Genomic DNA, 14,148 nt, shown 5'->3' on the forward strand with positions numbered 1-14,148 from the left:
AATTTCATGCCTGTCAAGGTAATAAGAACAAAGTCTGCAATCTTCCATTTTCAGAACAAAGGTGCACCACGCCAGGTGGCGACTCCAGATGCCGTGCAGCGGATCACTTTACACAGCTGTGGGATGTTGGTACATTAATGAGCATACAACAAAAGCTGTTATTACTACCACATTATCTTATAAACCATGAGGATATCCATTACGCCTCTGCTCATAGGAACTCGGTGTAGATCAGGGCAGTTTCAGTCCCATCTGGGAGACAAGGAAACTTCAGAGAGTAGATGAGACGTGTCCTAGGTGATGTGATTGCCAAGGGCAGGGCATGACCACAACACAGAAGTCATGACTCTCAGGGCCGTGTTCTTGATGTTCCGATGAAGCCCTCAGCTAACCTCTCTAAATTCAAAACAAAGTGGCTCATGTACAGGGAAAAAAGTTATAATAATTATAAAAATGCTGAACGAATGAAGTGCACAAATAAAGCTTTACATACATACAGGAAAACTGAAAATACAAATTGAACCATTTGCATTTTATAGACAAACTTTAAAGACACCATAATCCCACAAGGGCCTTATTTTAATCAAAGGCAGCTGGAGCAGTGAAGAAGCAGAGCAAGGAGTGTGAAGGTTCACAAAACCTGGTTAAAAGCACTAGGAAGGTCACGCTCCCAGCCATCCACCTTTCTGGCCACGCTCACGCTGCTAGCAAAAACAGGGAACCCACCACTTGCTGCACCTCATTCCCAGGCCCTTCCTTAGTCTAGGAACCCTAATCTCCCTGGAGATGATGTGCTGGTACAGCCTCACAGGGCCTCTTCCTGCAGGGCCTGCCTCCTCTTCTCTGCCCCTCCCGTCTTTATCCTCCCCTCAAGTAAGCCAGGGGAGCTCTTATAACATCCCTCTGTAGCTTGCCACACTTTGGTGTCTGGATCAGTACTGCAGCTGCCCTCAGGGTAAAGTCCAAACTCCATGAAAAGTCCCTACCCAAGGTTCCCTCTCTACCCATCTCTCCCCCTCATACTGTGCCCTCCAGCAGTGCTGAAGTTAACACAGTTACTAATGGCTAAAGGCAATCGCTATTATGTATCTAATTAAAGACAGTAACTGTACATTTGAAAAGAATCCCCTAACTTCCTACAAGCAGGGAATTTGCCCGATATTCTAAGAAAATATAGGAAAATACGATTTTTTTTTTTTTTTCTGGTACGCAGGCCTCTCACCGTTGTGGCCTCTCCCATTGCAGAGCACAGGCTCCGGACACACAGGCTCAGCGGCCGTGGCTCTCGGGCCCAGTCACTCCGCAGCATGTGGGATCTTCCCGGACTGGGGCATGATCCCGTGTCCCCTGCATCGGCAGGCGGACTCTCAACCACTGCACCACCAGGGAAGCCCAGGAAAATACGCTTTTTCAAAAAATTTCTTTTCCTGATTATAAATGTAACACAATTCCCATTGTGGAAACTTTGGAAAATATAGAAAAATATAAAGAAGACAATAACAACCATCAATAATTCTGCCATTACTACTTTGGCAGACTTCCACCCTGGTACTTTTCCTTGTTCTCATCATTAAGTACAAGGTTGGTCCCCGCAGCACAGTTTAACAACCAAAGACTGAAAATACCCTAAATATCCATCTTTTAGGAACTGGCCATCCTTACAACAAACAACCATAAAAAAAAGATGAAGGAAGTACCTTATTGGAATAATATGAAACAATTTCTAAGACACATTAAGTAGTAAAAAAGTAGAGAACAGAACATACAGTTTGCTAACGTTTATGTTCCTAAAAGACATGTATTTGCCTGCACGTGAATAAAAGCTCTAAAAAGATACACAAGAAACCAGAAACATTTGATACTTCCATGGAAATACTATGGAGTATCCCGTGGGGAGGACAAAAACTTTTCATCCTTTACCCTTTTATTCCTTTTTAATTTTGTGATATGAATATATTACCTCTTCAAAAAAATAAAAATAATTCAAAAATAAGTAAATACAACTTTCCTATAAAATTTGGGGTTGGGGAAAGCAAACTTCATGATTTTTTTAATGCTTGCTAATAGACTACCAAAATTATTTACTCAACTTTTGTCATATGATTTGACATGTAGGCCATTTCTAATGTTTCCTATGAATAGGACAATGAACATCTTCACACATGAACCTCAGTCACATTTCAGATTATTTACTTCAATTAGATTCTGGAAACTGGTATTAAGTATTTAAGGCTCTTTGGAGAGATATTTTTCCAAATTGTTCCCCAGACAGACTGGTGATCCACATTGCCAAAAGTCCCCATAAAAGAGTGTCTGTCTCACCCATGGACTTGCCAATTTAAAAAAATTTTTTTTAAAGTTTAAGCATTTTAATCTGATGTCTTCATCTGTTTTAATTTGCCTTTCTTAGTAAAGAGATTAAAGTTATTATCATATCTATGTATTACCTGAAATTCCTTTTTTGCAAACTGTTCACAGCCAGAGAAATTTTTGGAGCTCTCTGTATTAGAGTATGAAACTCTTAAAAATAAATAAAATAAAATAAAAAATCTCTTAGCTGAACTGACTTCATTGCTTACTTTCAGAAGGCAGGATGGGTCCCCCAATCATCCGAGATAAGCCAACAGCATAATCACAAATATCCACGTACTCTTGAACTTCTCCCACACCTTCCACTAAGATCTTCCCCATCTCCAAAGACACCTAAAAATACAAAAGACCAAGCCGTATTTTTCCAAGAGAATTCATACTTTAAAGATTAAATTTATGGTGGGGAAATCAAAACATATTTTGTTTGTTTTGTGATGCTCATAAACTTCATCAAGTGTGTTCTTATTTTTCTGAAGAATTTTAAAACCCAAGAATTGTCTTCACTTTTTCCTGTCCATCTTGTTAACCTTCCCTCTAAAGAAAAGATTTTTGAAATATATAAATTACTCTTCTTAAAAATCACAATCTTATACACAGGAGGACAACATAGCCTTATTCCTCACTCGAAGGATTGTATATTTACTACAAGAATACTTTACCAAGCTTCCTAGTACTTGGATCTTCTCCCGCAAGGCATCACCAATCTGTCTCACTACTTCTCCTCGCTTTGGAGCAGGAATCTAAGAAAACAGTGGAATTTTAGTGTCTGATTCAAAGTGTAAGCTTGTGTCTATAACACAGTAAGTATTAGATAAATGTGCAATAAGAGAACAAAGTACAAGCACATCAAAGACAACTGTTTTGATCCCATCAAGACTGTGACATGGCAGGCCCCAAAACCCATACCACAGACCAAAAAAAAATCCAGATGATACGTTCTTGGTGAGGCAAGGACTGTGCTAAGTACATAGAGAAATTCAGATTGAACACAACTTTTGGGGATGGCTCCAGAAAGCTCAGAATGCCTTACATACCTGTAACCCTTTATGATTCCCAGAGGTATTTTCATATGGGTCAAACTGACTGCATGCCCAGACCCTAAATTCAGCTTACTTACAAAGCTGGTATTCCATAATCCATTCAAATAGTACCACTCACTCACCAAATACTTCTAAGCACCTACATACTATGTGACAACAGCAGTACTAGGCACCGGGGCTAATAATTCTTATCTAGCAGCAGTCATGGTACTAATAACAGGCGGGGGGAGGCAACAAATAATTACGAAGTGCCACAAGGGCTATAAAGACCAAGGAAATAAAGAGGTTTCTAAGACAGAGAAAACAGCAGGCTTGGAGGATAAACGGGTACATTACTTTACCTAAAAGGCTGTCAACCCAAATCTCCAAGGTGAGACTTAAGCTGAAACCTAACCCTAAGGTTGGGAAAAGTCAACCATAGGAATATTCTTCCCAAGGAAAAGAAAAACGTGTAAGAGACCCATGGAAAATAAAAGCCTATCATATATGAGGGGCTGACTGAGGAGGACACTACGCCTACAGCTAGAAGGAGCTTTAAGGAGTCTGAATTTTACTCCAGGTGCAATGGGAAGTCTTTAATGGTTTTCAAGAGGCAGAATAAGATGATTCGCTTGAACTTTTCTAAGATCAGTGCCTTGATGGGTGTAGAATAAGTTGGAGGGGAAAAGAGTAGAAGCAGGGAGACCAACTAAGAACATGTTCTACTAGCCTAGGCAAAAAATACTGGTGACTGAGCCTTAAGATAGAAGCAAGGGAGACAAAAAGTGGATTCAGAATCTATTTGGAAGTAGAATGGACAGAACGCACTAATGGAACAGGTATGGGAAATGAAAGCACTAAGGATGACTCCCAGGTCTCTGGCTTGAATAGCTGGGTAGATGGAAGTAGAATTACAGGGGTGAAGATAACTCAGAAGAAGCATCAGGATTTTCTTTTGGAGGTGGAGTACAGGTTGGGCCATATTAAGTTTGAGATGTGATGCATGAATGGAGACATACTTTCGCCACCTACGATGTCACCCCTTCTCTCCCTTCCAGCTCTTCCTGATTTATTCCACCTCTCCCTTGAAAGGCAACTAACAGGACCATTCCCATCCCCCCAGGCTGCTGCCAGTCCCCCCATGCCCTCCTCACAGAGAGGCCTCCCAGAGCTTGACCGTGAGCTCAGGGCTCTTCTTCACTCTCTCTCCTTCCCAGATGTACTCCAAATGTCTTAGTATAGCTTTTCTCAAGGGTAGCTTGGTATTCTATTAACATTTAAAATGTCCCCTGCTTTGAATAGGCAGTTCTACTTCTGGAAATTGAGTATATACATAAGTGTGCAGAAGTAGAGGTACAACAGCATTTACTGCAGTGCTGTTTCCAGTAGAGAAAACAGAAACCAGCTAAATGTCCATCGGTATATGATTGGTTTATTATGGAATAGCCATAAAATGGAATGCTTGACACTCTCTAAGAAGAATAGATTTAAAAGGACAAACTTTTAAAAGCCATAAAAATAGCAAGATAAGCAAAAGTTTACTTACCATATGCATTAAGTTTGAAGGAATATAAAAGATATTAACAGTTGTCATTTCTGGGAAATGGAATCATAAGAGACTTTCATTCTCCACATTTTGTATGTGGATATTTGCCATTTTTACGATACCTGCACACTTTCAGAAATAGTAAACAAAAATTATAACATTAAATGAAGTAGCACAGATCCTTTGTATTTTCTAAGGCATGGAATGGGTTTAATAATGTTTTGATCGAATTTAGCCCACACATTTATAAACTTAGCAAATTGGTTAATTTCAACTCAGAATGGCCAACTCAGTACACATAGCTATTCTAAGCACATCTATTCTATCAGTCTTTCGACCACCACTTACTGCACACGTTCTATGTGCCAGATATTGTGCTAACCCCCGGGATACTAGGGAAACAAGTCAGCTACGATTCATGCCCCCTAGAGCCAATGGTCGAGTGAGGGTGGTAGAAACAAAACAGGAGATTACAATTTCATGTGGTAAGCACCGTGATGGAGCTAGACTGCACAACTGGACCACCTATGAGTGTTAGCCTAGCATTACTTGCGGGCAAGGAGGTGGGGAGGAAGGAGGCTTTTTAAAGAAGTTTAGAGGGCTTCCCTGGTGGCGCAGTGGTTGAGAGTCTGCCTGCCGATGCAGGGGATGCGGGTTCGTGCCCCGGTCTGGGAAGATCCCACATGCCGCGGAGTGGCTGGGCCCGTGAGCCATGGCCACTGAGCCTGCGCGTCTGGAGCCTGTGCTCCGCAACAGGAGAGGCCACAACAGTGAGAGGCCCGTGTACCGCAAAAAAAAAAAAAGAATAAGTTTAGAGTTGAGACCTAAGACCTAAAGCATGACTGGTGTTCACCAGCTGAAGAGGTAGAGAAAGTATGGGGGACAGGGAGCATAACATACGCAAAGGCTAAAAGACAAGAGAACACGGTGATTCTGGAAAACTATAAAGACTTCAAAGAGGTAGGAGAGGAATGTAGGGGCCACACTGCCAAGGACTATGTAAAGGATCCAAAGAGCAGTGGGGAAATCACTAGAGGGTTTTATATGGTGGGGAGAAAAATCACAGTGCTTTTTAAAATACCACTCTAAATGTGGTATAGAAAATGGATTGGAGGGAGAAAAGACTCAGGCAGGAAATGAGGCCAGACAAGAGATGGTGGCTGTCTGGACCACAAAAATAGCAATAGAGAGAAATAGAACTCAAAGTGTTCAAGGCTTGGTAATTGATCAAGTCTCAACCCTGGCTACATATTAGAACCACCACCCACGCTTTAAACTACATTCCATCGCAGACCACTCAAACCTGGCTTTTTTTTTTTTTTCTTTTTCCTCCAGCTTCCAAGATGATTAGTAGGAGCAGCAAGAGATGAGAAGAAAGGCAGGATTAGGTGTGAGGTGAGGGATGTGAGGCGGGAGCGGGAAACCAGGAATACAGCCATATTCCCCGTGTGGGCTTGATCAGTCCCAGCGTGACGGGACATCAATAACCTCAGACCCTCCTGAGATGGCAAACGAGAGCCCTTGTCCCTACACACCTCACCGTGAAGTAAGATTTAGAATGAGCATCAAAGGCAGCCATAGGAGACAACTACGACCACTGAGGAAGTATCAGCTGAGCCCTTGGGGAAGTACTACAAAGATAGCCACCCATGTTAAAGAGTTACCAAGTATCTGGTATCCTTTTATTCAGCTAGGAGCCCCATTCACAGTTCCTGTCATCTCTGGCACTTCCTCACCAGAAATGGAGAAAATGACGACACACACAGCGGATGGAGAGAGGCAGAAACAGGTGGCATTCAGACTAAACAGCTCATGAAAGAAAGCAAGAGTGAGAAGTTCCAACCAGGTTCCCTGTGGTTAGTTTTAGCTAAGAGAAAGAAATGTTTTTATAACTACTTTTTCATATTTTCATACTTTTTTTTTTTTTTTTTTAAGGAAAAAGGAGACAAAGTTCCCTTCGAAAAATTCCAGGTTTAACACAAATGAACTAAACGAAACCGTGGTTTGTCCTCACAGGCAAGGCCATCCAGAAAGGTCAGGACCAAGCAGAAGTCGCCCCACATGAGTGAGCATCCAAGAGGAAAAGTGTATATACCAGGAGGGGATCAAGCTTTGGTCTGTTCTTGTTTGAGAACCAGCAGCCCTGCTGGCAGGAGTCCAGAGGCACAGTTAGGAAAGGCTCTGCTTTTTCCCTAAACTTTGGACTCAATTGCTTAACTCAAATTCTAACAAGTGGGATTCCCAACTGATTTTACCATCACCCAGGAAAGCCACCTGTTCCCACTTCGCACCCCGACTCTACTGAGCGGTCTAACAAGTAAAAGCAGAAATAGTAAGAATGTTAGGTGCAGAGGCTGGGCCAGTTGAGTAAAGGGCAGGCACCAAGTAAGAACCTGAATTCAAAAAGTAGCAACAACAACAAAGTACAGCACGATTTTAAAGAAAGAATCACAATGCCAGCTGCCACCCCCTCGGGCAAAGCCAAGACTAACCTAAAAGCCAGTTCAGGGAAAGAAAAGACCCTGAATTCACACAAATCTTTTTTCAAACAAGATTGTATTTACTGTGGGTAAAGACACACATATAATGTAAGTTTCTGGTCAAAAGTTTCACTAGCATTCAAAATAGTACATGCAAAGAGTGAATCCTAATGTGAATTATGGACTTGTTAATACTAATGTGTCCATATTGGCTCACCAATTAACACGTACCACACTAATGCAGGGTATTAATACAGGAAACTTGCAGAAGTGATGGAGAGTAAGGAACTCTACACTTACTGATCATCCTTCCGTTGAAGGGGTTCAAGCCACCCCACAATGGGCCCGTCTGGCATGTTCTTTGGCATTATTTTGAGCTAAAGGCAGTCAAAGCACAGTAGACTCGGAAAAGATTTCCAACACCTCCTTAACCGCCTACAAGAACTTAGAAAGTGGACCTATACCAGGAGCCATCGCCAGAGGTAACTTTTTATATCTGACTTATCTGCATGAGGGAAAACATTTGTTACCAAACACTTGCTCTTCTAACGTTCCTGAGATTTGTCCTCCTCTTCTTTGAAGCCCCAGGGCCCCCACCCCTTTCCTTAGATCAGGATGGTATATAAGCCTCAACTGCCTAACTGCCTTTGGGTCTCATATCTTTGTGTCTCCCCCTCACACAAAATTAAAATTTGCTTTTCTCCTGTCAATCTGCTGTATGCTGATTTAATTATTAGAACAGCCAAAGAACCTAGCAGAGAATAAAAAATTTTCCTCCCCTATAGTTTCACCCTAAAACTGCTCTAAAATATGAAGTCTATTAAAAAAAAAAGTACAATTGTCCTTCAGTATCCACAGGAGATTGGTTCCAGGACCCCCACGGATTCCAAAACTTGCGGATGCTCAAATCCCTTACATAGAGTGGCTGAGAACAGTCAGCACTCCGTATCTGCAGATGTGAGGCCCGCAGAGGTGGAACCGGCTGACTTAAAATAATTTGACACGGCTTTGGTCACAATTCTCTAACCTGCTAAGGCGAACTTTACTCAGCACACTGCTTACTTCTGGAAGTGGTATTTTCTTTGTTGAAGGATATTTTTGATTGTATATAATGGAACTCTGAGCATAACTTCGCCAGAATTAAAGAGATGTTCTTCCTACTTTGCACAGAGGTGGTCTCTTGGCTGACAATAACCCTGCATCCAACCCAGGGCTCTCCTGGAGAGTCTGCCCTTCCCCAACTCCCCACAGCAATCACAGATTCAGGAGAAAAACAAAAAACCACTGAGGCTCAGCAGTCACAAACCCAGCAGCACAAGGTTCTAGAAATCAAGCTCACGGGTACGGAGGCTTGCCCCTATCTGCAAGCACTTTAAATGATTAATTCATTTAACCCTCACAATAACTCAAGAGGTAAGCACACCTGGTCTCCCCTTTTTACAAGACAAAGCACACTAAGGTGAAGTAAAATACCCAGGGGCAGAGCTGGGTTAACCGACCGGATATTCCTGCTGCTTCGGGCCTTCAGCTGAAGACCAAAAGGGATATTCAGGGTGGGGGGGTGAGGGAGGCCTGAGAGATCCAGACTAGGCCAGTTCTTTACTCTCCCCTCCTCCAGACCTAGGCCCTTATCTAGTGATAGCTCACTGTGGCCCGGCCCAGCTCCAGTCAAAATCCCTACACCAGCTCACAGAACTCCTGGTGGAGACAGACAAAGAAGGCAGAACCGGCCTCAAAGCCTCATCAGACTGTTGAGGAACTGGAGCCTAGGCCCGGTAAGAGGGGCCACTGCCACCACTGCCATTTGAGCCAGGAATGTCGACCTATTGCTAAGATACCCTCACTCCCGAAAAAACTGGCAGGGAGAAGGAGCATACAGGTATTTTTAGGATAGATATTCCTTTCTCTTTGCTTAATTAAAAATTCAAGTAACTTCAGTTGGAGAGTAAAGTGTTCATAGATCAAATTTATGCTACATTAGTAGAGTTCTATTCCCTTTAAAATCACCAAATTACTGAAGGCAGAGGAGATAGTTGCAGCCCCCAGGAGCTCCTGTTTCAGCAAGGGGGCACTGGCCTGCTCATCAGATGTCTCTTATCTCACCGTCATTACAGTAGGTAATCGTGCCATGGTCTCCATACTTACATCCGCCCAGATTCTCCATGCTTCTCTTGCTTTCTTTACAGTTTCTTCATAGTCAGCCATGCTGGCCTAAATAAAGATTTGGAGGGAGACAAAGGGTAAAGGAAAGGGCAGTGATGATCTTCTAAGAACACAGATTTTTGGAAAAGAATTGTAAAATCTCTGGTTGACCCTAAGATTTGTGGTTTAAAATGATTTTCACAGCCTACACTTCCAAAAACTTGCTGGAATTCAGTAAGTCAGAATCTGTGCTTTTTAAAACCTTGCTTCTCAAAGCGAGGTCCAGGAGCCTCATCTGTGAGCAATACCTGACGTGTATTAGAAATTCAGAACCTCAGGCTCCAACCCAGATTCAAGAGGTCAAAACATTCATTCTAACAAAAGTACCCAGGTGATCCAGAAGCATGGCCTTCAATGGACCCCCTCCCGAGTCCTCTCTAGGGTTCACCTTTTCTGGGGCACACACACCCCCATCGACAGTCTCCCTCAGATATTCTTAAATGTTACATTAAAAAGAAACATTATTCTTTGACTTTGAAAAGTTGTATTGCTCGTCATCACTGGCACAAACTCCCAGTGGGCATTCTGCATTTAAAAAAAAAACAAACCCACTTACCTGTCGGACTCTCGCTATCGGCTCATTGTTAGCAGGACAATAGGTGGTGATAACCTTAAAACAAAAAGACGACCACCATAAATAGAAAATGTAATCCCAAACTGGGGGAGCAGATCAAATGGGGGAAGAAAAAAAGGGGAAAAAAGAGGCTAAGACACAATATTCAAATTCAGAACCTTTACACTAACTTGTTACAAATAAGCGACTCTACAGAGCTTTCATTTCTGACCTGAACATTCAGAACAACCTTTTCTGCAAAACCCACTTTCACCATTCTAAATACTAGGTATTTAAACAAAAGCCTAAATGTAATCCATTATTTTGCCTCTATTTCCATTAACAACAGAGCAAAGTTACAAGTTTAACTTATTCCCTCTCTCCCTTACTCTGCCCACCCTCTGGTAAGGGGTGAAATGGCCAAAGCTAGACAACCATGGGAAAGGCCTGTGTCCACACAAACTGGAGAGGTCAATTATAAAGAAAGAACCCAGGTGTAGCTTTAAAAAAGGCTTTCAGGAGAGGGTATTTATCCATGAATCTAATGATTGGATACCACAGGAAAAACAGGCTGAAACCACCAATGGGGGAGGGGGGATTTGGGGAACAATTAAAACCGCCTGCATCTCCTACAGTCACAGATAACTAAAAGATGTGTTTCCTCTAACAAAGCAGGTTCATTCAACAAACTATCAGAATGTTACATAACATTTTCTTATAAAAGCCTTCTTTTGTATGCAGCTCTCAAAAAAATCTAGGTGATAATAACCTAACCTTTCCATACTACTCTATAAAACATTTTATTGAACATTAACTGGGTGTCAAGCACGGTGTCAGGCTCTGGAAATAGAGAAACGCTGAAAACCCAGCCCTCAAGGAAGCTCAGAGCCCAATGAAAACATGATAGGATTTCAGCAAGTCCGAGCTTGCATTCCAAAGGATTTCAGAAAAGACAATACAAAACTATACTGTAAAACAGTACCTGTGGCGCACCTCACATGTGAGGAGCCACAGTCAAGCACAAAATTCCGATAATTTCCACCGCTAAGCGTGTGGCAGTTCTCACTAGAGTGCCGAACTCTGCCGGCACGGTTTCAAGTATGCGGGGGAACTTCAACCCCAACCAGCTCCAAAATGAACTCGATTCTCCATAACACACGGGACCTAAAATCTAACGGTATTTTTAAGACATTCTACGTGAGGAAACTTTTACTGTGGACTTCAAAACTTCCCACCCAGTACAACCGCCGACAGCGTCCGTGGGGACTCGAGCTGGGCAGTGCGTGTCCGGCCTCCCGGGGCGAAGTGAGGCCGCAGAGATTGCCCGGGACACCCGCATACCTCTCCCCGGCCTCCCCAGCTTCCATTATACACGCCCTCGTTGTCCTCGCGGAGCCCCAGCTCCTTCAGCCAAGCATACTGGGGCTGATTGATGAGCAGAGTGGACATGAAGGCGGCAGGCCTGTTCAAAGGTCCCGTGAGCTTGCTCTTCCTTGGAACGTACACGCAGAGCAGACGGGGAACTCGCCACATACCGAACCAGGGAGGCGCACTGCGCCTGCGTTCGGAGGAGCAGCTGAAATAGGGCCCCGCCCCCCACCCGGAGGAACCCATTGGGCAGGTCCGGTCCCGCCCACAGGGTCCGCCCCCTCCCTCGGCGTCTCCCTGCCTATTTGGATCTTCCGCAAGAGCCCGGAGCTGTAACCTGGAGCTTAACACCGGCCTGAAACAGTGGGGCTGGGAGGAAGTGAACGGGCTACTGCCATCTGGTGAAAGAGACTGGGAACAGCGGCAGCAGCTAGAATTTTTTTTCAGCAAAATATTGGCTCTACAATACAGTAGGTTAGAGCAGGCCTTGTCAGACTGAAATGTGCGAGTAATCACCTGGCCATCGTGTTAAATGAACATTTTGATCTGGTGGGTCCAGACTGGGGTCTGAGAGTCGGTATTTCTTTTTTTTTTCCTGCTGTATTTTTTTAATCTTTATTGGAGTATAATTGCTTTACAATAGTGTGTTAGTTTCTGCTTTATAACAAACTGAATCAGCTATACATATACATATATCCCCATGCACCGAGCTGATCTCCCTGTGCTATGCGGCTGCATCCCACTAGCTATCTGTTTTACATTTGGTAGTGTATACATGTCCATGCCACTCTCTCACTTCGTCCCAGCATACCCTTCCCCCTTCCCATGTCCTCAAGTCCATTGTCTAGTCTGTGTCTTTATTCCTGTCCTGCCCCTAGGTTCTTCAGAACCTTTTTTTTTTTAGGTTCCATATATATGTGTTAGCATACGGTATTTGTTTTTCTCTTTCCGACTTACTTCACTCTGTATGACAGACCCTAGGTCCATCCGCCTCACTACAAATAACTCGATTTCATTTCTTTTTATGGATGAGTAATATTCCATTGTATATATGTGCCACATCTTCTTTTTTTTTGTGGTATGCGGGCTTCCCACTGTTGTGGCCTCTCCCGTTGCAGAGCACAGGCTCCAGACGCGCAGGCTCAGTGGCCATGGCTTACGGGCCCAGCTGCTCCGCGGCATGTGAGATCTTCCCGGACCAGGGCACGAACCCGTGTCTCCTACATCGGCAGGCGGACTCTCAACCACTGCGCCACCAGGGAAGCCCCACATCTTCTTTATCCATTCACCTGTCCATGGGCATTTAGGTTGTTTCCATGTCCTGGCTATTGTAAATAGAGCTACAATGAACATTGTGGTACATGACTCTTTTTGAATTATGGTTTTCTCAGGGTATATGCCCAGTAGTGGGATTGCTGAGTCGTATGATAGTTCTATTTTTAGTTTTTGAAGGAACCTCCATACTGTTCTCCATAGTGGCTATATCAATTTACATTCGCACCAACAGTGCAAGAGGGTTCTCTTTTTTCCATACCCTCTCCAGCATTTATTGTTTGTAAATTTTTGATGATGGCCATTCTGACTGGTGTGAGGTGATAACTCATTGTAGTTTTGACTTGCATTGCTCTAATGATTAGTGATGTTGAGCATTCTTTCATGTGTTTGTTGGCAATCTGTATATCTTCTTTGGAGAAATGTCTATTCAGGTCTTCTGCCCATGTTTGGATTGGGTTGTTTATTTTTTTGTTATTGAGCTGCATGAGCTGCTTATATATTTTGGAGGTTAATCCTTTGTCAGTTGCTTCATTTGCAAATATTTTCTCCCATTTTTAGGGTTGTCTTTTCGTCTTGTTCATGGTTTCCTTTGCTGTGCGAAAGCTTTTAAGTTTCGACGTGACCAGATTGGGTGGGGCGTTGGAGTTGAGATCTCAGTGTCCTTTATACCTACTTCCTTTTTGTCCCTTTCCGGCGTTCAAGATGTTGAAGTGAGGACGTGGTGGGTCCTCTGGTGCGAAATTCCGGATTTCCTTGGGTCTTCCAGTTGGAGCCATGATCAACTGTGCTGACAACACAGGAGCCAAAAATCTGTATATCATCTCTGTGAAGGGGATCAAGGGACGACTGAATAGACTTCCTGCTGTTGGTGTGGGTAACATGGTGATGGCCACAGTCAAGAAAGGCAAACCAGAGCTCAGAAAGAAGGTACATCCAGCGGTGGTAATTCGACAACGAAAGTCATACCAGAGAATAGATGGTGTGTTTCTTTATTTTGAAGATAACGCAGGGGTCATAGTAAACAACAAAGGCGAGATGAAAGGTTCTGCCATCACAGGACCAGTTGCAAAGGAATGTGCAGACTTGTGGCCCAGGATTGCGTCCAATGCTGACAGCATTGCATGACTCTTCGGTGTATTTGTAAAAGAAAAAAATGATAATAAAAATTATTTTCTCCAAAAAAAAAAAAAAAAAGCTTTTAAGTTTCATTAGGTCCCATTTGTTTATTTTTATTTCAATTTCTCTAGGAGGTGGGTCAGGAAGGATTCTGCTGTGAATCTCAACCACCGTAGTGCTCTCAACCACTGCGCCACCAGGGAAGCCCCCTCCCTGCTG

At 43.3% G+C, this 14,148-nt stretch overlaps 1 protein-coding gene and 1 pseudogene across 1 annotated transcript in view; one reads left to right on the forward strand and one right to left on the reverse strand.

Annotated features, from left to right (window-relative positions):
• The window catches only part of ALDH7A1 (aldehyde dehydrogenase 7 family member A1), a 37,140-nt gene extending 25,431 nt beyond the window's left edge, over positions 1-11,709 (reverse strand). The window contains exons 1-5 of the mRNA XM_060143496.1: positions 11,512-11,709; positions 10,174-10,227; positions 9,561-9,626; positions 3,030-3,110; positions 2,580-2,703 (exon numbers count right to left, since the gene is read on the reverse strand). Of these exons, the coding sequence (XP_059999479.1) occupies positions 2,580-2,703; positions 3,030-3,110; positions 9,561-9,626; positions 10,174-10,227; positions 11,512-11,703 (517 nt within the window). The 5' untranslated portion in view covers positions 11,704-11,709. The remainder of the gene's footprint in view (positions 1-2,579; positions 2,704-3,029; positions 3,111-9,560; positions 9,627-10,173; positions 10,228-11,511) is intronic.
• A 1,806-nt stretch (positions 11,710-13,515) lies between these two features.
• On the forward strand, positions 13,516-13,998 carry LOC132518214 (large ribosomal subunit protein uL14-like; annotated as a pseudogene).
• The last annotated feature ends 150 nt before the right edge of the window (positions 13,999-14,148 follow it).

Source organism: Lagenorhynchus albirostris, chromosome 3 (genome assembly GCF_949774975.1).
Source record: "Lagenorhynchus albirostris chromosome 3, mLagAlb1.1, whole genome shotgun sequence".
In the NCBI taxonomy this organism is placed as follows: Eukaryota; Metazoa; Chordata; class Mammalia; order Artiodactyla; family Delphinidae; genus Lagenorhynchus; species Lagenorhynchus albirostris.